General features: G+C 38.4%; 1 protein-coding gene across 1 annotated transcript in view; it reads left to right on the plus strand.

Annotated features, from left to right (window-relative positions):
• LOC140196813 (copine-3-like) overlaps positions 1-25,269 on the plus strand; it is a 69,101-nt gene that overhangs the window by 27,421 nt on the left and 16,411 nt on the right. Inside the window, exons 4-11 of the mRNA XM_072256637.1 lie at positions 99-173; positions 2,349-2,420; positions 2,542-2,625; positions 8,363-8,452; positions 10,482-10,580; positions 16,875-16,961; positions 18,124-18,183; positions 20,069-20,202. Coding sequence (XP_072112738.1) covers positions 99-173; positions 2,349-2,420; positions 2,542-2,625; positions 8,363-8,452; positions 10,482-10,580; positions 16,875-16,961; positions 18,124-18,183; positions 20,069-20,202 — 701 coding nt within the window. The remainder of the gene's footprint in view (positions 1-98; positions 174-2,348; positions 2,421-2,541; positions 2,626-8,362; positions 8,453-10,481; positions 10,581-16,874; positions 16,962-18,123; positions 18,184-20,068; positions 20,203-25,269) is intronic.

Genomic DNA, 25,269 nt, shown 5'->3' on the forward strand with positions numbered 1-25,269 from the left:
CACTTTTGAGGAAAATTGGATCACCTTTTAATTTAGTTTATTTTCTTGGATCTTATACTTTTGACAATATGTTAATACAAACTTGAATTCTTTCACAGATTGTCTCCAGCAAGAAATTGACCAGACCTTTAACACTGCACAATGGGAAAGCGGCAGGAAAAGGAACAATCACGGTACAGACTCAAATCTTGCTAGAGATTGGTGATCAACTCCAAAATTAATGATGCTCTGTTTTACTGCTGGTATTCTTCATTCAAACTGGCCTTAATGCTGGTTCCTTGGAAAAATTCAGGGTCAGGTTGGTTATCATGTTATTTCAGGACATTTGGGTCCCTTTGCCAATTGGTAAAAGGTTAGTTGTGTAAGAAACTTTTTTTTATTACTAACATTAATTGTGCATTAAACGCAATCACCTAGCAAATAAAGAAGAAAATTTAAGTGAGAAGGGCCAAAACCTTTAAAAGTGTTGCATTAACAATATTTTAAGGAAGTTGTTTAGCTATGAAGTAGAGTGGAATGCTCTTTATAAGGACCAGAGTCATTGATTATATTACCATCAGGGATTAGCAGTGATCTCTATACATCATCACATCATTTGTTTTTACTTTACAAAAGCCATTGGCATCCTCAAACACAAGAAGCATCCTGAATTTTGACTGCTCAAAGAAATTCACCCCCATCTTACATCTAGTTGTAATCTTAACCAATACGTTTACAGCAGACACAATCTTCACACAGACTGTTGTCAAACTCAGTATTACCCTTTCTATTTCATTGAAATGTATGTTTCATCCAGATCTGTTCTAATCTGTTGGACAGATAAAATGCATTTTATGACTGAAGTAATAATATGCAAACAAGGCTTGTGTGTATGGGTGCTTTTGCAAGCTGACCTGTCAAGTGGTTGTCTACTTGCTCACAGAAGCTTTTGAGAGAAAATGGGTTATGTGCCTGAGGCGTTAAAATGTGGAATACTTTCCATATCTTGAGCACCATCTCACAATTAAGGCAGGCATCAGTAATTAAATTCACCACCATCTATTCCAAGGCCATAATAAAAGATTCAAGGTTGTTCCCAATGCCTCCGTTTTTTTTTTAAAAATCCCCAAATGCTTCATGGGAATCACTAGTCCATGACTGTTAACAATAGAGGAGGAGTACTTGGAGTGTTGTTGAGAACCTTGAATCTATTCACTGGAAGTGGCCATTAAATCAGCCAAAGGAGTGCACTGCGGCCGGCCAAGCTGCCCACCTGCTTTATCTCCTCCTCCGTCTGTGCAACGGCTGTTGAATTTACTTCAGCTTCATCAACCACCTCTGCTCCCTCTCCCTGGGGGTATAATTCTCTACCTCTAAGACCATAAGATATAGGAGCAATAGTAGGCCATTTGGCCCATTGAGTCTGCTCCACCATTCAATCATGGGCTGACCTAATTCTTCCAGTCACCCCCACTCCCCTGCCTTCTCCCCATACCCTTTGATGCCCTGGATAATCAAGAACCTATCTATCTCTGCCTTAAGTGCACCCAGTGACTTGGCCTCCACAGCCGCTCGTGGCAATAAATTCTACAGATTTACCACCCTCTGACTAAAGTAATTTCTCCTCATCACATCATGTTCTAAATGGACATCCTTCAATCCTGAAGTCATGGCCTCTTGTTCTTGACTTGCCTATCATGGGAAATAACTTTGGTATCTCGAATCTGTTCAGGCTTTTTAACATTCAGAATGTTTCTATGAGACTTCCCCTTCATTCTCCTGAACTCCAGGGAATACAGCCCAAGAGCTGCCAGGCGTTCCTCATACGGTAACCCTTTCATTCCTGGAATCATTCTCGTGAATCTTTTCTGAACCCTCTCCAATGTCAGTATATCTTTTCCAAAATAAGGAGCCCAAAACTGCACACAATACTCCAAGTGTGGTCTCAGGTGTACGACCTCTTCTGTTGTTTCACACCAGGCCTGGTTCTTGGTGTCTTCTGTAGCAATGATAAAGTAACTTTGTGAAGCAACTTACGGTGATGTGGATGCAACAATGCATTTATGTTAGAAGGGCATTATGCAGCCAAGCACTTGTATGCTGTTCTATCGGTTGAATTCCTGACCTCTCTACTTTGTGAGGAAGAGCTGAATGGAGAGGAGAGTAGTTTGGAGGCCATGCCTGAATTTATCTTCCATTTAATCAAATGATGGGTAGTACAGCAGGTTGTTTGGGAATAGATTTTCTGAATTAACTCTAAAGTGCATTCATCCTGGAGCCAAAAGATTTATTAATTGATTAATCTAAAGTAAGTAGATTGAAAGCTAATGTGCCTTTTTAGTAAATTTCATTGGCTTTGCTTTCTCTAGATTTTTGCAGAAGAAGTAAAAGATAACCGAGTGGTTAACTTTGAAGTTCAAGCTCGTAAACTAGATAAAAAGGTAATGCACAACTTTTCATAAAAGCACATTGCTAATAAGTTCTTCTGGAAGTTATAATTTACAGTGTGAAATTTTATATTCAGAAATAATATGCAGTGCTTGGTTTTATTTGGGATTCTAGGACTTTTGGGGAAAATCAGATCCTTACCTCGAATTCTGTAAACAGACATCTGATGGAAAATGGCAGATGGTGCATAGGACAGAGGTGAGAGGTATTTTCTGAAAGACTTTGCAATAGAAGACATTCCATATCAATATACAGTATATGATCACACTTCATGGAATGTCCTCATTATGTACGAATGATTATAGTTTATTGTGTTTACTCAAAATCTTTTTTACTGATCTTATTACCATTCAAGGTTAAGGTTCATATCAAAGTACAATTGCTTCTGTTTGAAATAAATTAGGCTATTACTATTTCAGTGAGAGATAAACACAATATTAGTAGGTATCATAGTCTACCTTTGCAATAGATTTTTAAAATGATGTTTTGGTGTTTTTCATTCTCTTTAGAAGAGCCTGGATTGCTAAGCCACAGAGAATGAATTGATTGGTGATATCAACTTCATGATAGATTACTACTTTAAGATGGCCTACTTTCTACTCTCTCTGAACCTCTTGTGCCCTCCACTTTCGTGACAGGGCAGAGCTTGACCAACCCTTTCCCCATCGATCCGGACCATTTACAAACAGCTGAGTATCCTCTGAAGGTTTTCCTTGCCCAAGGGATGTGTTTGGATTATGGAAGGAGTTGGAACAACTGAAGATTCTAAAGCAGTATAAAATGTCTGCTTCCCCAAACAGCATTCATGTGTTTAATTGCATTGGGAAAATTATAAACTCCTAATTTAGTCTTTACTTTTCTTCCCTGGAAAATGCAATTCTCCCACATAAAATTCTTCTTTTCATATTAATGATATTCCTGTGTAAGCAAAATGGATATGTTTAGGAAACATACAATATCATTTAAGCTTTTAAGTTCTTAGTCTAACCTTTAGAAATCAGATATTTCCTTTGCATTATCAGCATAAATTAATTTGAATACAGGTTTCCCCCGCCATCTGAAGGTAGAGTGTTCCTATGAAATGGTTCGTAAGCCGAAATGTCGTAAAGTGAAGAAGCAATTACCATTTATTTATATGGGAAAGATTTGTGAGCGTTCGCAGACCCAAAAATAACCTATCAAATCTTGCCAAATAACACATAAAACCTAAAATAACAGTAACATATAGTAAAAGCAGGAATGATATAATAAATACACAGCCTATATAAAGTAGAAATACTTTTCCACAATCCGTCGGCAGAAAATCTCACGCAAGCGCTGTTGGCAAAAACACGGCGCAAGCGCTCTCCAGTAACATTTAAGCTATGAAGCTGCCAAATCACACCAAATAACATGTAAAAATACACAGTCGATATAAAGTAGAAATAATGTATGTACAGTGTAGTATCACTTACCGGAATTGGTTCAGCGCCGAGCACACCGATGATGGTGTGTTAGACTGAGTTGTCGCAGGTTGGGTGGTGCAGTGGCCCCCACCCTCCAGGCCGCCGACAGATACCGAACCGCGAAGCCTGCAGGGGTCCAGCGGTAACCAGGAGGCATCCAGCACACCTTTACAAGAAAAGCCGAAATAAACATGCTAATTAATTACATGTCGAGCAGCACCTAATTAATTAGCATGTTTATTTCGGCCTTTTTCTTAAAGATGTGCTGTGTGCCTCCGGGCTACCGCTGCATTCTCCGCGAATCGCGGGGTGGTGGGACACTGGAGTGTCATCTCCTCATCTGTTTCCATTAGAGCAGGCAGCTCATCTTCTCCTATGTCTACCTGCCTTGATGTCGAAGGTCAAGGTTCATCGTCTGCTGTGGCTGATATGGAAAGCTTGCTTGACTGCTGAGCCTCGCGCATTTTTCTATCACACAGTTCTTTATAAGGACTCAAACCATCCTGCAAATATCCCCTAAACCTATGTACCCTTTCAAAATTAAAGTCCTACGTTATCACTGCAGCGAAAATCTCACGCAGTCACTTTCGGCCCGTTCGCTACTGCATTCGGTTTCGATTGTTATCCTTTCCTCTTCCAATTGCATCAGCTCTTCATCTATCAGTTCTTGGGTCATGGGATGCCAAAACCTCTTCAACATCATGTTCGTCAACTTCCACAAGCCAAACTCACTTAGTCCTTACTTCGTTCACCACAATCAAAACGCTTAATTATGTCTAGTTTTACGCTAAGTGTAACACCCTTACGAGCTCTTTTAGGCTTTTCCAATACCTTAGAACTCATCTTGCAAACGAGTGCTCACAGGCTCGTGTCAAAGCAACACCGGCAAGAATGCAGTTCCGAATCCGGGGAGAGCGGCTGCTCGGGGCGCGCGCTGCTTTTTATCGTGTGCTGATTTTTTCACGCGCTGATTTTCCCCATGTGCTGCTTTTTTCTCGTAACAGTGAAAACAGCTTCTGAAAGCGAAAACAGGGTACTAATGTAGGTCTTTCATAACAGTGAGGTTTCGTAAAGCGAACGTTCGAAAAGCGGGGGACACCTGTACTTGGTGGTGGTATAACCCACAGAAATATTGGCACCAATCATTGCATCTCCAGTTAGGGATGTCTTCTGATAGAGCTTCATGGACGTATCATCAAATTAAGGTAGATATTATGCTAAAGATGATGACAGGAGGAGTAATGGCTTGATTTTTAAATGCTTAAAATGTTTAAAAATCCTCAAAAAGTTAAATGTTATTGGAGGCTTTGAACTAGGAGGAACGGAGTCAAACCTAATATGGTTTAGAGTAGTGGTCACCAACCTTTTTAAACTCAAGATCCCCTACCTCGATCTCAGTGAAAGGCAAGATCTACCTACTAAATCATTTAGAGAAAAAACAGCTCAGATTGTACTTCCAATTTGAGACCTTTTATTTGGGCGAATTGTATTTGAATTACACAAAATACTTTTGTCAAACTTTCAAATTAATTCAAACAAGAAAACACTGTAACTAGCATATCAAACAGGCCATAGCTGTCTTTCTTTAAGAATATTACAATACTTCACACTTTTAGTTCTAAGTTTCATTATTTAATTTTCTTTCAACACGAAAAATAAATGAATAAAAATTGACTGTTGCACTCTGTGTGTTGACTGGTGCTGAATACTTTCTGCTAGTTCCCTGAAATTTGGCTCATAACTACAGACAGCCAGTCTGAGACAGTTTGTGAGGTGTAGGGTTGCCAACTGTCCCGTATTCCCCCCGCTAAGGTAGAACGTTCCTATGAAACCTTTCGTGCCGAAATGCTTTATGCCGAAGGAGCAATTACCATTAATTTATATGGAAAAAAAATTTTGAGCGTTCCCAGACCCAAAAAAATAACCTACCAAATCATACCAAATAACACATAAAACCTAAAATAACAGTAACATATAGTAAAAGCAGGAATGATATAATAAATACACAGCCTATATAAGGTAGAAATAATGAAAGTTAAGCCAAAACCGATTCGTGGGGTTAAAAAAAAAGGCACATCACGCATGCGCACACAGGTGCCCGCGCAAGGCTTCATGGTCATGGTAGTCTTTCTCAGGGTAAACACAAATGTCCCGGATCTGACTGCTAGTTTTGTCCGTTATTTGGGACTGAGAAAGTTGGCAACCCTAGTGAGGTGTCTGACAGTAAGTCAGCTCCTGTACTTAGATTTATTAATTTTCATCTGTGAAAATGCAATTTCACATAGATAAGTTAACACTGACTTTTATTGCTATAAAAGCAACGCACACACCGCGCACTGCTGGGGCCCCATCAGTAGTAATTGCCACCAGTTATGAATGGGGATGTCATTTTCATGGATACATTTTTTAAACTCATTGTAAATATCCTCACCTCTCGTTCTTTCCTTTAATTGCAAAAGAGTGAGGAAGTCCTCCTTTGTTGTAAAATCCTGGAAAGCCATTCTGACAAATACAGCAAGCTGAGCTGTTTGCATTACATCCAGGGATTCATCGAACTGTAGTGAAAAATATCCACGTCCTCTGACGGTGACTCTACCCTCCTTGTCACTGTTGCAGGGCCAAGCGGTATATTATGTATTGTGGTTGTGATGCCATTTTTGTTTTTAAAGTCATTAAAAACAGTCTCTGCAGTAATGACCATTGCTTCCTTGAATAAATCACCATCTGTAAAAGGCTTCTTGTGTTTAGCCAAAAGGTGACTTAGAGGAAATGATGCTTCAATAGCAGCCCTATATTGAGCAGCATGTTTTGTGAAAAACGATTGCTGGGCCTTCAACCCTGATTTCAGCTCCTCAACTTTCCTGGCACGAATTGCGCTCTTTGGTGGGTAGGTGTCTTTAAATTCCTGGTGTTTGGTGTTGTTGTGCCACTCCAGCTTCCCTCTTTTAGTCAGTGCTTGTGTTTGGTGGCACAACATACATACACACTTGTCTTTCACCAAGGTAAATAGAAATTCCTCTTCCCATTCTGGATGGAATTTGTATGTTTTCACCTTCTTTCCTGGAGCCTCCGCCATGCTATCGGGGTATCACGAGTGAGTGCTGATTACGTTGCCTCTGATCTGAACCGACATTCACCTAATTAATTAGCTTGTTTATTTCGGCTTTTTTTCTTAAAGATGTTCTGTGTGCATCCCGACTACCGCTGCACCCCTGCATGCTTCGCGGCCCGGAGGTTGGGGACACTGCCGTATATTGATGTTTGCGACAGTCTGTACTGTTACCTAATCTGATTGGTCACTTTGATGCAGCACAGGCTATGCTGAAAATGCGGTGCATGGCGGGGGAACTACACACATGCACACTGGGCAGAAAGAACGGAACTAAACCCCCACAACCCGGAAACAATCTCTCTTTACAAACAGCTTTTTAGTGAAAATATTGCTATATTACCATTATCCTAATTAGTATTACTTACTTTTATAATACTCACATTACAACAGTATTTGTGTATTTATTTTTGATTTCTCTTCGGGATCTACTGGGAAAGTCTCAAAGATTGACTGGTCGATCGCGATCGACGGGTTGGTGACCCCTAGTTTAGAGGAATGGATAGTGTGTGAGGAAACAATATCCCTGAGCTAGAGGACATAATTCTTCTAAAGAATGTTAAGGTGGAACTGGTTGCATAGGTAGGATGGGACAGTCATGTGGGGGTTTCGGTGAATGAACATTTTAATCTGGTGTAGCGAGGGCTATAACTGAAGATAGATGTGTGTTTGAAAGAGATAAGGACAGTAAAACTTTGGAAAATACACCATTTATGGAGAAAAGCAGATTGGTCAACAAAACATCATCGGGAATTTTTGGCTACCTAGAAAATAGAGATTTTACGAACAGGAAGATGTTATTATTTGATGCGGCCATTTGTAAAATGGGACTTCAGAGTAAAATAAAGTAATGCTATGACATTTATTCAGTCGTTCCAGTGAAGTATAAATACTGATTTCCCTGTCTCCTGAACAAATGCTAGGAATATATGCACAATGGCATAATCTCAAAGTTCTAAAACAACATATCTCACTCTTGGTGTTTTGGACAATCAGATATTAATTTTGTCACACAGAAAAGATACTGAGGTTGGGTGGGACTACAGGTGGTGGTCATGGGTGTTAACGGTGAAAGGTGAAAAGTTTAGGGGGAGCATGAGGAGAAGCCTTTTTACTCAGAGGGTCGTGAGAATGTGGAATGAGCTGCCAGTGCAGGTGATGCATGCGAGCTCGATTTCAATGTTTAAGAGAAGTTTGGATAGGTACATGGATGGTAGGGTTATGGAGAGCTATGATGGGAGTAGGCAGTTTAAGTGGCTCGGTATGTACTAGATGGGCCAAGGGACTTGTTTCTGTGCTGTATTTTTGTATGACTGTGCAAACCATCAAATTTTTTTTGTGTGGTATTTCTATGATTATTTATTCTTTTTGTCATTTTCAGGTTATAAAACGAAATTTAAATCCCGCTTGGAAACCATATAAAATTCCCTTGCAGTCACTTTGTAACAGTGACTTGATGAAGCCAATCAAGGTATGTTTCACTTGTATCTACTAATGCAAGTATGCTTTTGAAAGACTTTATTCTGATTATTCTGATTACTCTACAGCATAAAAACAGGTACTTTATATCTTACTTTTGTCAAGTACTCTGTGATGGGTTAAAGAACCAGCAGAAATGAAAAACACCTTGGAGTCTGGTATTGCTGTTAACTAATGCTATTTATTAGTAACTCCGCAGTACAGTAATATAAAATCAGATAAATCAAACATGTTAGCAATGATTATATATATAAGTGTGGAAATAAAAAACAAGCTTCTTCAAGCCTAGGGGTAAATGGATACAGTCTTACAGTGATGAGTAAAGTTCAGTTCAGTTCGTGGTATTAAGTTGAGTGGTGATGGAGAGAGAGAGGTGTTGTGGTTGTCTGAGTATGCTGATGCCGTCGATTCTTCTCGTTGTCCTCCAAAATCCTTTAGAAGTCACCAAATGTGACCACAACAAGGGGACTGTTTTCTGTGGTGGAGTTATCAACCCAGGCAAGGGTTGGATGCACTAATAACTTCCCACTGGTCACACCATTTTCACACTGCGAGAGCCACTGATTGATTCTCTTGATCGATCCTCTAAAAACCCACCTTTCTGTGGGCACAACAAAGCTCATCCAGTATCCAAAACCATGTGTGTCTAACAACCAGCTGACCTGGTATTTATCTCAGCATGCTGAACACCAGCTGTCCATCAAGTAGCTCCTCACTTCTCTCTCTGTAGGAACTCAGAAGCTGGCAGTGTCCTTGCAGAAATTCCAAATAAACTGTAAGCAGTCTTTGCCTTTCTCTCTCTTAACAACGTTCTTTGTGCTGTACAGCTCTCTCTCTCTTTTTAAAAGCACAGTTCATAGGGATAATTCAGGATCTCATTACACTTTTAAAAGTTTTTTTTTAATGATCCATGCTTTGCTGACAAGGCTAGCATTATTGGCCTTGAACAGAATGGCATGCTAAATGAACAGCATTTTTGAACCAGATAATTTTAAAATCACAATCCAGACCTTTATACTAAAATTAGCTTCACTGATTAGTTTGTTTTGCTAAAATCATTGACTGAAACCTTGGAATAGCATTAGTAATCAATACTTGACTGTACAGAGCAAATACATGCAAATGTAGGTTTAAAGATTTGAGTTTTTCTACTTTCTTTCACAGGCTTTCTTTCTTTATCTGCCTGTTAGGAACTGACTTAGTAGTTGACTTAATAGTCGAACAAATACAAACTTTTTTTTTTGGTATTTAAAAGTAAACAGTCAAAGCACATAAATATCTGTGGGCAATTAACATTAAGACTTGAGTACTGAAACCTTTTAGCAATGTTCTTGTCTAATGCTGCTTTTATTAATCATGGGTGTATGAGTTATATTCTCTCATATATGTGTGTGTGTATATGTGTGTGTATGTGTGTGTATATATATATATATACACACACACACATATATGTGTGTGTGTTTGTTTATTAAATTTTATTTGATTTAGTGTAGTGGTTTAAAAGATTAACCATAGGAACATAATATCTGTGGTGGTATCTGAGCATTCTTTTTTAAAATCCTAATATTGGTTTAGCCAGTGTGCACATTACATACCAAATTGCAGAAGTACTTGACACAGAATAGTTTTGGATAATATTTCTGGCCTGACTTAAAATTTTGTCTAAATTCAGCAGGTAGTGTGCTTTTAAAAGTGTTGTTAAAGCAAAATTCTATGGATGCTAGGTATCTGAAAGAAAAGCTGAAAGCACCTAAGTATCAACAACTCAGCTAGCTTTAGGTGAAGAGAAGTGCAGTTAAATTTTCCAAGTCTGTGACCTATCATTAGAAAGTTTCTGATGGTTTCACATCAAAGACACTCTATTTCTCTCTGGAAATGCTGCTGAACTTGCTACTTATTTCCAATTTTTATCTCTATAACCAGAATCCAGATGATAGGGAGCAAGGAGCTATATAAACAAAAGGTCCGTGTTAAATTGCCACTTACACACTTCAGCCTATTCATCAATGATTTATTTTCAGGTAACTTGCTACGATTATGACAATGATGGGTCGCATGATCTAATAGGTACATTTGAGACCAACATGGAGACACTGCAGTTTGCATCACATAGTTCACCAGTAAGTTTTTGTCTTCTATTCTTGTTTAATAACACAATGATTCAGCTATTTTGGTCTGTTTTACCTAAAATGAGGGGCCAAATGTCTACTATGGTTTGTTTTAGGATACAGTATTTTTTTCTTTTCCTCTTAAATTATCTCAGGGTAATTTGCACTTTGTTTCTTTGGTTGCTTTATGATTTTAGTTTTGGGCGGAGATTGATTCTCATTTGGCATATGATAAATTAGGGTAGAAGAACCACTTGGGGAGGGGAATTCAGACAGTGTTTTAGGAAAATAATCATAGAGGATTAGACACGTTGCTTCATGATGATGAATGAGTGAAAGTCATAGGAATGGTGATAGCAGGTGGGGATACAAGTATGGAGACACTTCAACACAAAGATCTTGTGATAATAACTGGGCTTCTTTCCATGTGTTGTTATCGGTGGGGTGGAGCTGTGTGGAATAATGTGAGTCAGCTTCCCAAATTTCTGAATTTGTAAAAGTACTAGTTTTCTATTCAGTTAAAAACCTTCATCTACTTTTGTGTGTGTTTCTGTGCGGGGAGAAAATCTGATCTAAAGTAAATTTTCAGATAATTTTCTAGAATAGCTAATTGTCTTTCAGTTGATGGTAGAGGTATGCTGATTATATTAATAATGAGTTAGTGGTATAGGTATTAGGAGCTTGGGCCTAATGAAGTCAGGTGTGGATGGTGGACGTAAGAAGAAGAGAGGGCAGTTATTTGTTTTCTAAGAGCACACTCTAAGGTATGGATAAAGAATGGGAAAAATTGTCATGGAATTTCAAAAATTGAAGATATGAAATATGTAGTAGTGCAGTCTTAATTTAGACAACATTGAAAGAACTGTTCCCCAAGTTGTAATTTGAATAGAGCTATTATTCATTTTCAATATTTATATATTGGAATGGATGATTCTTGGAAGTAACCCATGCTCCAGGAAACTCAATAATCCCCATGATCGTTAGGACAGCCTGAGGTCAGAGAAGGAAAGTAAAGTCTCACAAGCCTTGTGGCCCATGAGGCCAATGCTTATGCCGGTTTCTGTGGCATTTGGCGACTGAGAGTATGAGACTCCTCCCCACCTCCCCCCCCCGCCCCGGATAGGACACCAGTCTATCGCGAGGTTAACCCCCAGCATTTTTGCCAGTACCCATTCTCAGCTGGAGCATTGTGTGGTTAAGTGCCTTGCTCAAGGACACATACGCTGCCTCGGCCGAGGCTCGAACCCACGACCTTCAGATCACTAGTCCAACACCCTAACCACTAGGCCACTCACCACGCAGAGAAAGAAATGAATGACAATAAACAGTTGGTAACATGAGGATTAAATGCCTAAACAGCAGGGGGGGGAACTTATATTAAAACAGAATTTAAGGTTTGCATTTCAAATAATAATATTTATGATGTCTTCAGAAATATATTGAGACATAGCAAAAATATATGCAAAGAGGTTGGAAGTTTATTTACAAGACAATATACTATTTACAGTAAAAGCTTGGTTACTTGCCACTTGACTGACCGGCATGTTCCAGTAATCAGCAGTCAGAGGGCATGCCCAGGCTAACACTGGGGCAGCACTGGTCTGATAGCGGATTAACTGACATATTTGATTAAATCACATCTGACATGCGTGCCACATTTTGGGTAACTGAGCTGTTCGTGCTCTGGGATTTTAAAATTCATTGCAATGGGAATTAAGTTTGCATTGTTTGAGAAACCAGCCGGGCATGTAATGTTGTCTGATAGGGTCTCAATATAAACACACATGATGAATAGTGGCGTCTAAGGGAATATTGAAGAATGGCAGGATTTGTTTTATAGTCCAAAATGGCAGCACAGGTAGAAAACATAAAGAAAGTGCACTTGCCGTCTTTAGCAGGGGCAGAAAGCACAAGAGCGGGGAGATTATGGCATTGATTCATAAATACACTTTGAACAGATCCAGAGAATTGTGTGCCATTTGAATTGCCACAATATCCAAAGGAAATGATTACATTGAAGAGGGTGCAGAAGCAATTCGCATGGATGTAGCTTGGAATGAGCAATTAAGTTATGAGGAGAGACTAGATGGACGGTCTACTGTTCTTGGAATCAAAGAAGCTGAATAGGGATATTGAAAGTTGAGGGTGCAGATAGGGTAGATAATAGGAGACATTTCACTCTATCAGTCTTAGAGGGCGTAAGTGTTAGGGTAAGGAGTAAGCAGTTTAGAGGGGATCTGAGGAAGGCGTTTCTTACCTAGAAGGTGGTTGTTATGCACTGACTGAGGGGTGATGGGTGTGGGTATGTTCACAACATTTAAGGAACTACATGAACAAGAGAATTGTTGAGGCATAGAAACTAGAGATTAAACACTAGAAGATAGTATTGCAGACACTCCACCCCAAAAAAACTCATTTCAGGGAGGTAGCGCCATCAATTTGCAGGAGACTCCTGGAACTTCTGGGAGAGGTGGGATGTCTGCAATAGAGTAGCTCCTTAGCAACCAACCAGCTAGTTTAAATAACGTTAGCTATGCTAATGAATGAATGACACCTGTTAAACTCACCTCAACATGTCTTTTACAGTCTTAACCCACCATGGGCAATAGAAAAGTCACTGTTGAAAACAGTGCAGCGAGCAACACTGTCATAATTTTTGGCCCCTATTAGGCAGGGGTACACTTTAGTGTGATCTGGGGTGAAGTACATTTTATACTGTATTTTTTTTGGAACATTCTACCATGGCACTCTCTCTCACACGCTCTCTCTCTCACGCGCGCTCTCGCTCGCACTCTCGCGCTCTCTCTCACTCTTGCGCTCCTTCTCTCTCTCGCTCTCAAAAAAATCGATTTCCAGGATATTGTATATAATTTGCGGGGAGCTACTGTCAATATGCAGGAGACTCCCAGAACTTCTGGGAGAGGTGGGATGTCTGGTGGTGTATGGGTTGATATTTTTTGGTTGCACGGGCAATGTTGGGTTGAACAGCCTGTTTCTGTGACTGTATAAAGGTTTTTATAAACTTTCACATATGCTTTCTGAAGAGGAATAGTGGCTATGATTCTGACTGCAAAACAGTTCTGGTGGCTTGTTTCACCACAGTCTCAGAGCATTCTAATTCTGTGAATACCTTTGATCCTGTAAATCCATGTACCAGTCTTCCAAAGTGAGTTTACACCCTATATCAGCATGACTTATTCATTTCTATACAAATAGTGCTTATACCATATATTTTTTTCTTGCCCGTGCAGCTCTTTTTCAGCTTCACTCTTATTAGCCAGAAAAGGAGTTTACTGGGTTTGCAGTAGTCTTTAGTTTTGATCTGTTAATGTGCAAGTTGCACCTTGTGATGCCAATGAAGTTGTGTTTCAACATGTTATCATCCCTTTTTAACAATGTGTTGATGTGAATATGTCCTTTTGAATCTAGGTCTGTTCTCCACCCTAAAATTGCCTGTTTCATAGTTTGCTGCTATCCTGGGTTTTGTACTTGCTTTTCATTCTGTTGCATCATGATGCCAATAAAAGCTCCTGTAGAATAGTGCTTTCATGATGCCAATAAAACCTCCTGTAGACAGTGCTTTCCATCAACCACTGACTCCTTACCAGTGTGTGTTAATATTACTTTGCATATTGGTGCAGTGATTATTATCAATAACACTACTCAAAAGTTTATCAAATAACTACTTTTGTTAAAGAAATTGTACTTTCTCTGTTCCCTTTTGTATGAATTAACTGCCAAAGTAAAAAGCCTTCCTCTCTCCTGCTGTTTCAAGTTGTCAGTATATTAGCTTGTCTTGATTTTCTCTCTGAAAGCTGTCAAAATGAGATAGAAAACATAGAAAACATAGAAAAACCTACAGCACAATACAGGCCCTTCGGCCCACAAAGTTGTGCCGAACATGTCCCTACCTTAGAAAGTACTAGGCTTACCCATAGCCCTCTATTTTTCTAAGCTCCATGTAACTATCCAAAAGTCTCTTAAAAGACCCTGTCATATCTGCCTCCACCACTGTTGCCGGCAGCCCATTCCACGCACTCACCACTCTCTGCGTAAAAAAAAAACTTACCCCTGACATCTCCTCTGTACCTACTCCCCAGCTCCTTAAACCTGTGCCCTCTTGTGGTAACCGTTTCGGCCCTGGGAAAAAACCTCTGATTATCCACACGATCAATGCCTCTCATCATCTTATATACCTCTATCAGGTCACCTCTCATCCTCTGTCACTCCAAGGAGAAAAGGCCGAGATCTTTTGACAACTCAAGCACTAAGTTGTTCTTAATTGATGAGGCTGGTGAGTCGTTGCCATCGAACAATAGCATCTGACTGAATTCACACCCTTGTGTTGCAGACTCCATTTTGGAGGCTTGGATTTTGCTATGACTCTCTGACAGTTAACTGCAGCTATATGCGTTGCTTGTGGTGAATGAAATTCTCTAGATTTCCCAAAAGCACTTGTGATAAAACAGCATTCAATGCAAACATTTGAACTTTAGACTTTGCATGTTCAACAGGCTTGACTGAATTCATTAATCTAGTTTATCTTTACAAGAAACTCTCCAAAAAGGATGCCAATACTGGAAACTCCTATAATGAAACTATGTACCTGTTAATTTTTTTCCCTTACTTTTGGCTATTGGTTCCAGATTATATCTTAAGCTATTTTTAATGGTTTTGCATGGAATTTCTGCATAACATGTTTAAACAAGATAACCTTGGCCTCTTGTGGTGCATGACAGTTTGTCATGCAGTCCCTGGGTTACATAAGGGTCCTGTTACAGAGAACTTTCAATAAACTGATTGTTTATTTGTTATTTTATTTGGCAAAGTATAATGGAATAGGCCCTTCCGGTCCTTCGAGCATCCTCACCCCAGTAACTTCACAACCCTAATTAACCCTAATCTAATTACAGTACAGTTTACAATGAACAATTAACTTACCCAGTACGCCTTTAGACTGTGGGAGGAAACCAGAACACCAGGGGAAAACCCACACATTCCACGGGGAGGACGTACAGATACTCTTTACAAAATGGTGTTGGAATTGAATCCAGGAATATATTCCTGGATCAGAGTTTTTGCTTTATGTGTGTCTGCAAAGAATATAACAATTAAACATTCTAATGTAAGAAATGACAGTTGGATCCAACACTTGTCACAAAAGTCATTTTAAAATAAATAACTAGGGTTTTCGAAATATTGAGTTCCTTAAGGTTGTTACAGCTGGGGGTGGTAATAGAGGTAGCTCCCACTACCTATTAAATACTCCCAATGGCATGTGCCTCAAATAACCTCTGACAACCAAGACCAACTCCTGGTCTTCACGTGTGGCTGAGCTATTAAGCCCGGCAGAATCGTTTCTACTGACAGAAGAGGCAAAGGCGAGTTATTGGCGCCTTAAAACCAGTTGCTTCAGGCAGGTGTGACTTGTCAGCCATCGTTGACAGCTCATCTAGGGGAAGGAAAACTTTGATCTCAAATCTCCACTGCCTTGTAGCTATACCCACTTACGCAGAGGGCTTCAGGAGCAAACCCTGAGGGAAAAATCTGGAGTTGGAGCCCCTAAGGCAATCCTACATTGAGGTCATTGCTGACTGGCACCTCCTGCAGTGCTGCTGGTACTAAACTGTATTGGTCTCTGCCATTCCTCTGGGTTTATCAGATGCGTGGAGAGGGAAAGCTTGCTACATGTGCAATAACTTGCTCTCCATATTGTACTGACGAGGCTTGCGTATCTAGACAGCCAGGACACAATATCCATGGTCAGCTCTGAGTGGCAGAGGTCCGCACCTCACTTCAGAAATGTTGAAATTAGCTGTGCACAGTTGTTCCATTAGAAGGAAAGTATTTTATCAAATCAAACCCTAGTCTTGGCCTAGCTGGATGTTTGCAGTTTATTTAATCAAAATTTAAACTTTCCTGATAATTTTCTCAATTTTTTAAATTTCCCCATACTTGTTGAGGAGATGGTTATTCAATATTCAAAATCAATGTGACAAAAGCATTCTGTAACGTGCCAAAGCTTCACCACTCAGCACGACTATGAGTAAACTTCTACTTGATTTGCTTTCGGCTGGGACAATGTTCATGTGAACTGGTACTGCTCTTCCAGAAAAGGCTGTAAGCATTCTTGGCTAATGTGGTGTAATTCCATATAATCTGCAAGGAAAATGCTGTAGGATTACTTGACGCTAATCAAATTCCTTTCCTTTTTTTTTGTAGAATAGGTTTCTGTGTTCTTTTTGAAAACTACGAATTAGCCTAGTAAAAGTGTTGAATACATTTCTCATGGAGTTTCCCTTCCAGGTCGAATTTGAGTGCATTAATCCAAAGAAGAAACAGAAAAAGAGAAATTACAAGAATTCAGGAATAGTGAGCTTTAAATTGTGCCAGGTAGGTCTTGCCCTTTCTTAGAACACAGACATTACTATAAATTTGTTCAACAGTTTGTCGTGCCTCTAATATGGTGAGTGCACCCATCTTCAATGGTATTTCCCACCTCTTCCATTCAATCAATGTAATCATGTGCCAAGCTAGAACTTAATTGTGTATATATTTAGTGGAATTTAATATTTTTTATTTTCAACGCAATAAAAATATATTTTTGTCTGCAAGCATTCATTCAAAAAAGAGGAATTTCAGTTGTAACTTCATTATTGGTCCTAATTTATATTGAATATGATTAATTTAAATTATGCAGATTTTGAGATTTTGGAATGTCGGATAAGGGGTATTCAACCTACACAAGTATATTTCTGCATAAGTTCTATTTAACTTTATAAGTAGAAGGAACAGGTCGCATTTGAGAATTGCTGTTCTTTTGCCTGCAGTGAATTAAATTGGTCAATTACGTCGTGGCTCATCATAATGGCCGTTAGAGTACCTTGTTTAATGACCTCGATTCTGTTTGTGTTGTATTTTGTTCAATGGAACAAATTCTATATGTTTTCCCATAGTTACAAATAAAAAGAAAAGTCAGCTGGGCTGTGAGATCTCTTGAGGATGTGCAAGGCTATGTCACAGTGCACAGCGGTTCAGCCAGTAAATCTGCCTAGCAATGCCAAAGATCCATACTTAATCCTTATGTAGGGTTCTGTCTGTGTTGAATTTGCTGGTTTTCCCTATGACCATGTGGATTTTCTCACACATCCAAAAGGTGTGTGGGTTAATTGACATTATAAATTGCAGTTGAGTGGTAGAAATAGAGGGGTGGGGAAATTTGATGAGATAGTGGGAATAATAATGACATTAATGTAGTAAATGGGTGGTTGATGGGTTTGATGGAAGAGAGAGCTGTTTCAGGGCTGTATCCCTCTATGATTATAAAAGTGCGTTCTGTATTTCCTGGTACACCTACAATATCCGATTTGTGAAAAGAGATGCTTAATCCATTACAATTTGAGAATCTATGATGCAGCCAGTTGCATTGAAACAACTAAATGCTTTGAACTATATTAATTATCAGATAAGAAACTGGTGCTTTGAGTTATAAATCAATGAATTAAAGGAATTATGACAAATGCTAATTTTAAAACTTTAAACATTAACTTTACAGATTGTGAAAGAGTATTCTTTCTTGGATTACATCATGGGTGGCTGTCAGATGAACTTCATTGTGAGTAAATTACTTAAGTGTGTAAATCTGATCAAAATTTTTGAACTTTATAGATATAGTAAAAGTTACAAACCCATAAGATTTAAAATTCCCATCTTGCGTTTCACTACCTTCCTCTTCTCTTTTTAAGATGCTCCTCAAAGCCTACCGTTTTAATCAAACTTTAATTTCCCACCACAAGCAAGAAAATCTGCAGATGCTGGAAATCCAAGCAACACACACAAAATGCTGGAGGAACTCAGCAGTCCAGGCAACATCCAGGAGAAGAGTACAGTGGACTTTTCTGGCCTGCAGAAGGGTTTCGGCTCAAAACATCGACTGTACTCTTCCTGGATGCTGCCTGGCCTGCTGAGTTCCTCCAGCATTTTGTGCGTGCCACTTTAATTTCCCACTCCCATTTTATCTTCATATGATCAGTGACATTTTGTTTATGATATTTATTTTGTGAAGATCTTCAGGATGCTATATACATGCTGCTGTTTTTGCTGAGTTACCCTTGTAAGTTACAGCCTTTGCTATGTTAAGCTTTAAAAATGATCAGATTTCAACACTGTTTTTATACACTTGTAGATTTACTTGCAATATGTAATTTTGAATATACAGTTGATCCTGGTTAATAGGGACACATTGTGACCAGTACATTTTGGCCCAATAAGCAGCTGCCCCAATTAGCTAAAGTTTCCTGCTAATAGATAAAAGGCATAAAAAAGATAAAACTACCAGCGACAAATTATGCCTTTAAATGAAATACAGAGCAAATTAGAACACTACAAATACAGCTGTACTAGTTCCTAATAGTTATTGACGGAAGAATTCATCGCTGCTACTTTCTTTCAATGAACAATATCAGTGCAGTCACCTAGTACAGATAATAGACTAATTTTAAGCAACATACATCAAAGTTGCTGATGAACGCAGCAGGCCAGGCAGCATCTCTAGGAAGAGGTACAGTCGACGTTTCAGGCGGAGACCCTTCGACTACTTTCATTGCCTTCCTGCATGAAGTCAAAATAAAAAACAAAATTATGAAAATTACTGCTTCTTGAATCTGTGTCTGTCGGTCCAAATGGATAACATAACACAAGCACACACTACTGAAGCTATTTTAAAAACTGTTTGCTCCACAGTGTTTAACAGCCATTTCTGGCATCTCCAAGCCTGAATGATTGAAACCCTAATAAGCAAAGCAGTTTTGAATTGTCTTTCTTGCCAAATATTGGTGACAAAAATCATTGCTTTTTGAATGCAAACACATGCGACTGAAGCTATTTAAAAACTGTTCACTCTGAACACGCAGTAGAGTCTAAAACGGCCAGTCAAGTTTAGGCGATTGACACTAGTTAGAAATCGTTCACTTTAAGTGGCGTGTAGAGGCTTAACAGCCACACAAGTACATGATGCTAGTTAGAAACTGTTCGGCAGAATCTTCTATCCCAACTAAGTGACATAGTATCTCAAATAAACGAAGTGAATGCCAAATTTATTTTCTTCATTATTGATTGTTAAGAATTGGCCCAAATAAACGGCTTCCCCGATTTAACTGATAAACTGGATTCTGGTTAGTTAGGCTATCTAAAATTCCATTTACTATGTGGAATAATAAATGCTTAAACAATTATCTTTGAAAAGGACAGTACACACTGTCATGGGTTTCTACAATGTCTGAAGTTTGAACGATAATCATATTATTGTTCGTTGTAAAGCACCTTTTAATTGTTTCTGTTAATAGGAAAACTTGACTTTTAGTGGAGAACTTAAAACCAAATTTGGTATTTATTTAAAAGAGTACTATAAGGGTAGTGAAGATTTAAGATTTCTATTTTTACATTCAGGTAGCTTTATGCTATTTTGTCATTTATAGTGCATGCTTTCTTCTTAATTGCAGGTTGGCATTGATTTCACAGGCTCAAATGGAGACCCTCGTAAACCTGACTCTCTGCATTACATTAGTCCTAATGGCTTTAACGAATACCTGATGGCAATCTGGTCTGTTGGGATGATCATTCAAGACTATGATACGTAATGCATTCCTTTTTGTTTATCCTATAAGTTAGGCTTGGTTGTATTATGTGAAGCCTTTCTTGGTTTGTTTGGATTACACACATGTGTTTGTGCTTAGAATGGGGATAAGTGACCTGATTCAAAGCCTTTTTTTTTCTCAATACAGTCACAAAGTGTAAGATCAGACTGAGGCGGTTGGCTCTCCCTCTGGAAAGTAATTTCATTTCTGCACAATCATTCACAGCTGAATTGGAGTGCAGTTCTGTGCTTTGTTGGCGCACTGAATTGGAAATGAAATGAAATGAAAATGATGTGTAGTTAAGGGTCTCGGCCTGAAACATCGACTGTGCCTCTCCCTAGAGATGCTGCCTGGCCTGCTGCGTTCACCAGCAACTTTGATGTGTGTTGCTTGAATTTCCAGCATCTGCAGAATTCCTGTTGTTGTAGTTAGTTTTATTTTCATTTTATTTATTGTTATGCATTTAAAATGCAGTGAAATACACTATCATTGATGTTTGATTTCTGCTTATACAATTAATATAAAATTATATAATTCAAGTAGGCACTCTTTCACATTAAAACTCCTGTACAAGTGCAAGAAAATACAGAGATTTCAGTTCTGATCAAAAATGCAGAGATTTCAGTTATGATCAAAAATTAGTCCCTTGATTATATTTAGTTGTGATTAGATGTGGAATTAAGCCCTGGGTCAGGTTAGGCACAAGGATATTGAATGGAGAAGTCTGTTTGAGGGGCTGATTTGTGTACCCCTGCTCTTGTGTTACTGTATTTTGGTCATTTATTTCCCTTCCTAATTTCCAGATATTAATATATAATCATTTCTTGGACAGAAATTTCTTGGATTTGGCCGATAACTAAAACTGAAATTGTTTTCAACTTATTACATCTGATATATTTTCTCTTAAACCTGCAATGCAGCTTCCAATGTGTTCTAATCTTATCCAGTATATTTGAAATATGTTACCACTTAACCAGCAGTTGAGGTACTTACAGAACAATATCTCCACTGTAAACTTATGAGAATTATGGTGATTGAGAAGTTGCTGTAAACAAAAGTCAATCACATTCTCCACTTCTGTCACCAATTAAGCTTCAGTTTAAATATATTACATTTTGTGCTGCATATTTTATGAAATTCTGACATTCCTCAAAGAAATTTTCATAAATTATTGCGCAATTTGAAGCCTGAAGTGATATGTGAATACAGTGTGAATACATTTTAAAGTCCCTTTTGAATATCATCTTCATTTGGACTACAATGAATAACTATCAATTATTCATTGTAGTCCAAATGAAGATGATTTTTTATATGTAGTATGATGATTGATTAAGTACCTGCATAGAAAAGGATTGCCAAATATTATGTCTTTTAGTTTTGAGGCATGACCCTGCAGATTTTAATTAACTTTTTCATTTGTTAAATTTTGCTTTTGGGCTAGGGCAGGAGGGTTGTGGTGAAGGATTTGAGATTCTATTACCACTTAAAATTGTCTCAGTTGAGTATTGTCCCTGGCAGTGTATTACTTTCCTGCTTAAGGTATTGTCTTAGAACTTGCAATTTAGCTGTTTAGTAGATCCTTCCATGTTTGATAATTTCCTTAAACAATGTTGAAATTATTTATTTTCTCCTGTGTGCATAATAAAATCAGTGCAGCTGTCGAATCAGGAGTTGGATAGGCTGCCCTCCTGTGGTGTATCTGCTGTGAATTTGAGAGATTTCTGAAGGCAGTCAGATTTTGCTGGCTCCTTTGCCTCCCTTTTGTGTGGTTGGTTGGTTGATCTTGTTATCAACCTTTGATTTTTGATCACAGACTAGTAATTGTCATTAGTAGAATACTGCACAGTTTTTCTTTTTAAAGCACATATAATTTCTCATAGAATCTAAGACTAGGAGCACAGAATAAATGTACCTTTGATATGTAACTAAGATTGTTATTTTTAGAACATTCTGTTGGAAAGTACCAACATTTCAGATCATTGTTTTGCCAAATTTCCTCTACCAAAATTGCTTCCACTGATGCATTGAATTCCAGAGCTTGTTTTGACTTCCTGTTTAAAATACCAATGTTGTTTGACTTGGTCTTGGACTTGCACACAAAGTGAAACTGAAGCTGTGGTTATGTTCTGTAAAGGGGGCGGGGAAGAAAACTGCAAAATATTCCATACTATGAGATTAAGAATTAGTCACTCACTACACATAAATGTTGCTTGGTCTCATTTTTTAAAATGAAACTATTTTGTTAATCTTTTTACATTTACTTTGCCCACAATGACATCTTGTCAGAGCCAACAACAATGTTGAGATGATGAATGATAGTCTTTACCATCTTAAAATCTCTCCTTTATTATCTTTCATCATTTTTGATTTATTGACTGACAATTATTTACAAATTAATTTTTTCCTCTCAATTGAGAAATATTGAGGTTTCATAAAGATGAAGACTTTATCATATGAAATTGCACATGTGTAAAGTTATTTAATAAGGGAAGATTTCGGTCTGAGATAGCTGTTAATCATGAGTTGCTGCCTGATTGTATAGATTGAATATTTTGTGCTATTTCACTAGAAAATAAAGGCCTAAAAGAATTCGAAGGCATTGGTAGTAAAACTCCTTTATTCTTGATGAGGCAGAGTTTTGATTATGATTATCTCACTATTATTTACCATTTTTGCTTTCTATCCATTTATTTAATAACATCATGAGCAAGAGGATAACTAGCGAGAGGGTGGGAACATCTGTTTGGATGTGGAGAATGTGAGTGAGGTACTTAATGAGTACTTTGCTTTAGTATTTACCAAGTGAAAGGATATGGAGGACCAGGAGATCAGTGCTGAGTGTATAAATACATTAAGGCATTTAGAGGAGGAAGTATTGAGCCTCCTAATGAGTAAGATGGATAAATCCCCAGGGCCAGAAGAGACTTACCCCAGATTATTAAAGGAGGCAAGAGACGAGATTGCTGGGCCTTTGACCAGTATCTTCGTGTCTTCTCTAGCCATAGGCGAGGTCCTGAAGGACTGGTGAGTGGCTAATGTTGTACCTCTATTTAAGAAAAGATCAAAGGAAAATCCTGGGAATGATAGACCAGTGAGTCTTATGACACTTGTAGGGAAATTGCTGGAGAAAATTCTTAGGGATAGGATATATGTGCATCTGGAAAACCATGGCCTAATTTCAGGAGAGCCAGCACGGCTTTGCGTGTGGTAGGTTGTGCCTTACCAACTTGATTGAGTTTTTTGATGAAGTGACAAGAGGGATTGATGAGGGTAGGGGAGCTGATGTTGTCTACATGGATTTTAGTAAGAGATTTGACATAGTCCCTCATGAGAGGCTAATCCAGAATATTAAGATGCATGGGGTCAATGGCAAATTGGGGTTGCAGCAAAATGGCTATTTGGATTCAGAACTGGCTTATGCATAGAAGGCGGGGTAGTGGTTGAAGGGACTTATTTAAGATTGAGGTCTATAATTAGCAGAGTTCTATAGGAATCTATGTTGGGACCTCTGCTACTTGTGACGTATATAAATGACCTAGACGAAAATGTAGATGGGTGGGTTCGTAAATTTGTGAATGATACAAAGGTTGTTCAAGGTAGACATGTTTTACAAAAACATTTAAATAATTTTCCTGATATATTGGATGCTGACCTGTTAGATACTATTATGAGTATGAACTCTTCGATGAAGGGTTCTGTTGGAAGAATTTATAATTTATTATTACAATGGGATAAGTGTCCTTTATTTAAGATTAAACAAGATTGAGAAAAGGAACTCAATTTGACTTTTATGGTGGAAGACTGGACACGGATTCTGAAGTTGGTTAACTCTTCTTCGATCTGTGCTAGTCATTCACTGATTCAATTTAAAATTGTGCATCATTACCATTTGACAAAGGAGAGACTGTCTAAAATATTTCGTAATGTTGATAGTTATTGTGATAGATGTAAAACTGAGACAGCTATACTGACGCACATGTTTTGGTCCTGGTCTATACTGGAACAGTTCTGGAACTCAGTTTTTTCGACAATTTCTAAAGCACTTAAAATTAATTTACAACCTAACAAATTAACTGTGCTTTTTGGAATAATTCCTCAAAGTATCCGTGGTATCTTTGTGTCTAACCAACATGTTATTGCAATTGTTACATTGATAGCTAGGAGGGCCATTTTGTTGAAGTGGAAGGATACATCAGCTCCCACTTTGTTACAATGCTTCTCTCAAGTGCTGCTATGTCTTAGTTTGGAGAAAATTAGAAGTCGAACCTTTGAACCTATATTTGATTTTGAGAAAAGATGGGGTTCGTTTGCTCATTATTATCATTTGAGTTAACTGATAGATTTCCTCCACAATCTAACTAAATTTTTGGTACTTTTTTTTCTTGCTGGTGGTTTGATATTTAAGCTTTTTCTATGACACATGGCTCCGGGGTTGAACACCTAATGGGTCCCCCCCCCCCCACACACACACTTTTTCTTGCTTAGTAGGTTTTTTTTATTATCACTAAAATTTTTTCAATCTTTAAAATGTTTTTTTTCTTGAGACGTTGTAAGTGTTGCTTACTTCGATGTACTGGTGTTAACTTTGGATAATAATAATAAAAAGATTTGAAAAGAAAAGGTCATACAAAGGTTGGTGGAGTTGTGGACAGTTGAAAACTGGCAAAGAATACAGCACAATATAGATCATTTGTAGATATGGGCTGTGAAATGGCAGGTAGAGTTTAACCCAGATAAATCTGAGGTGTTGCACCTTGGTAGGGCAAATGCAAGGAGACAGTACACTGTTAAGGGCAAGATCCTTAACAGTGTTGCTGAGCAGAGAGATCTTGTGATCCAAGTTCATAGTTCCTTGAAAGAGGCTACAAACGTCAATAAGGTGGTTAAGAAGGCTTATGGAATCCTTGCTTTTATTAGTCGAGGCACTGAGTTCAAATGTTGGGAGGTTATGTTGTAACTTTATAAAACCCCAGTTGGACTACATCTGGAGAATTGCATACAGTTCTGGTCACCCCGCTATAGGAAGAATGCTGAAGCTTTGGAGATGCAGAGGGCACTGATTTAGA

This window comes from Mobula birostris, chromosome 1 (assembly GCF_030028105.1).
Source record: "Mobula birostris isolate sMobBir1 chromosome 1, sMobBir1.hap1, whole genome shotgun sequence".
Classification (NCBI taxonomy): domain Eukaryota; kingdom Metazoa; phylum Chordata; class Chondrichthyes; order Myliobatiformes; family Myliobatidae; genus Mobula; species Mobula birostris.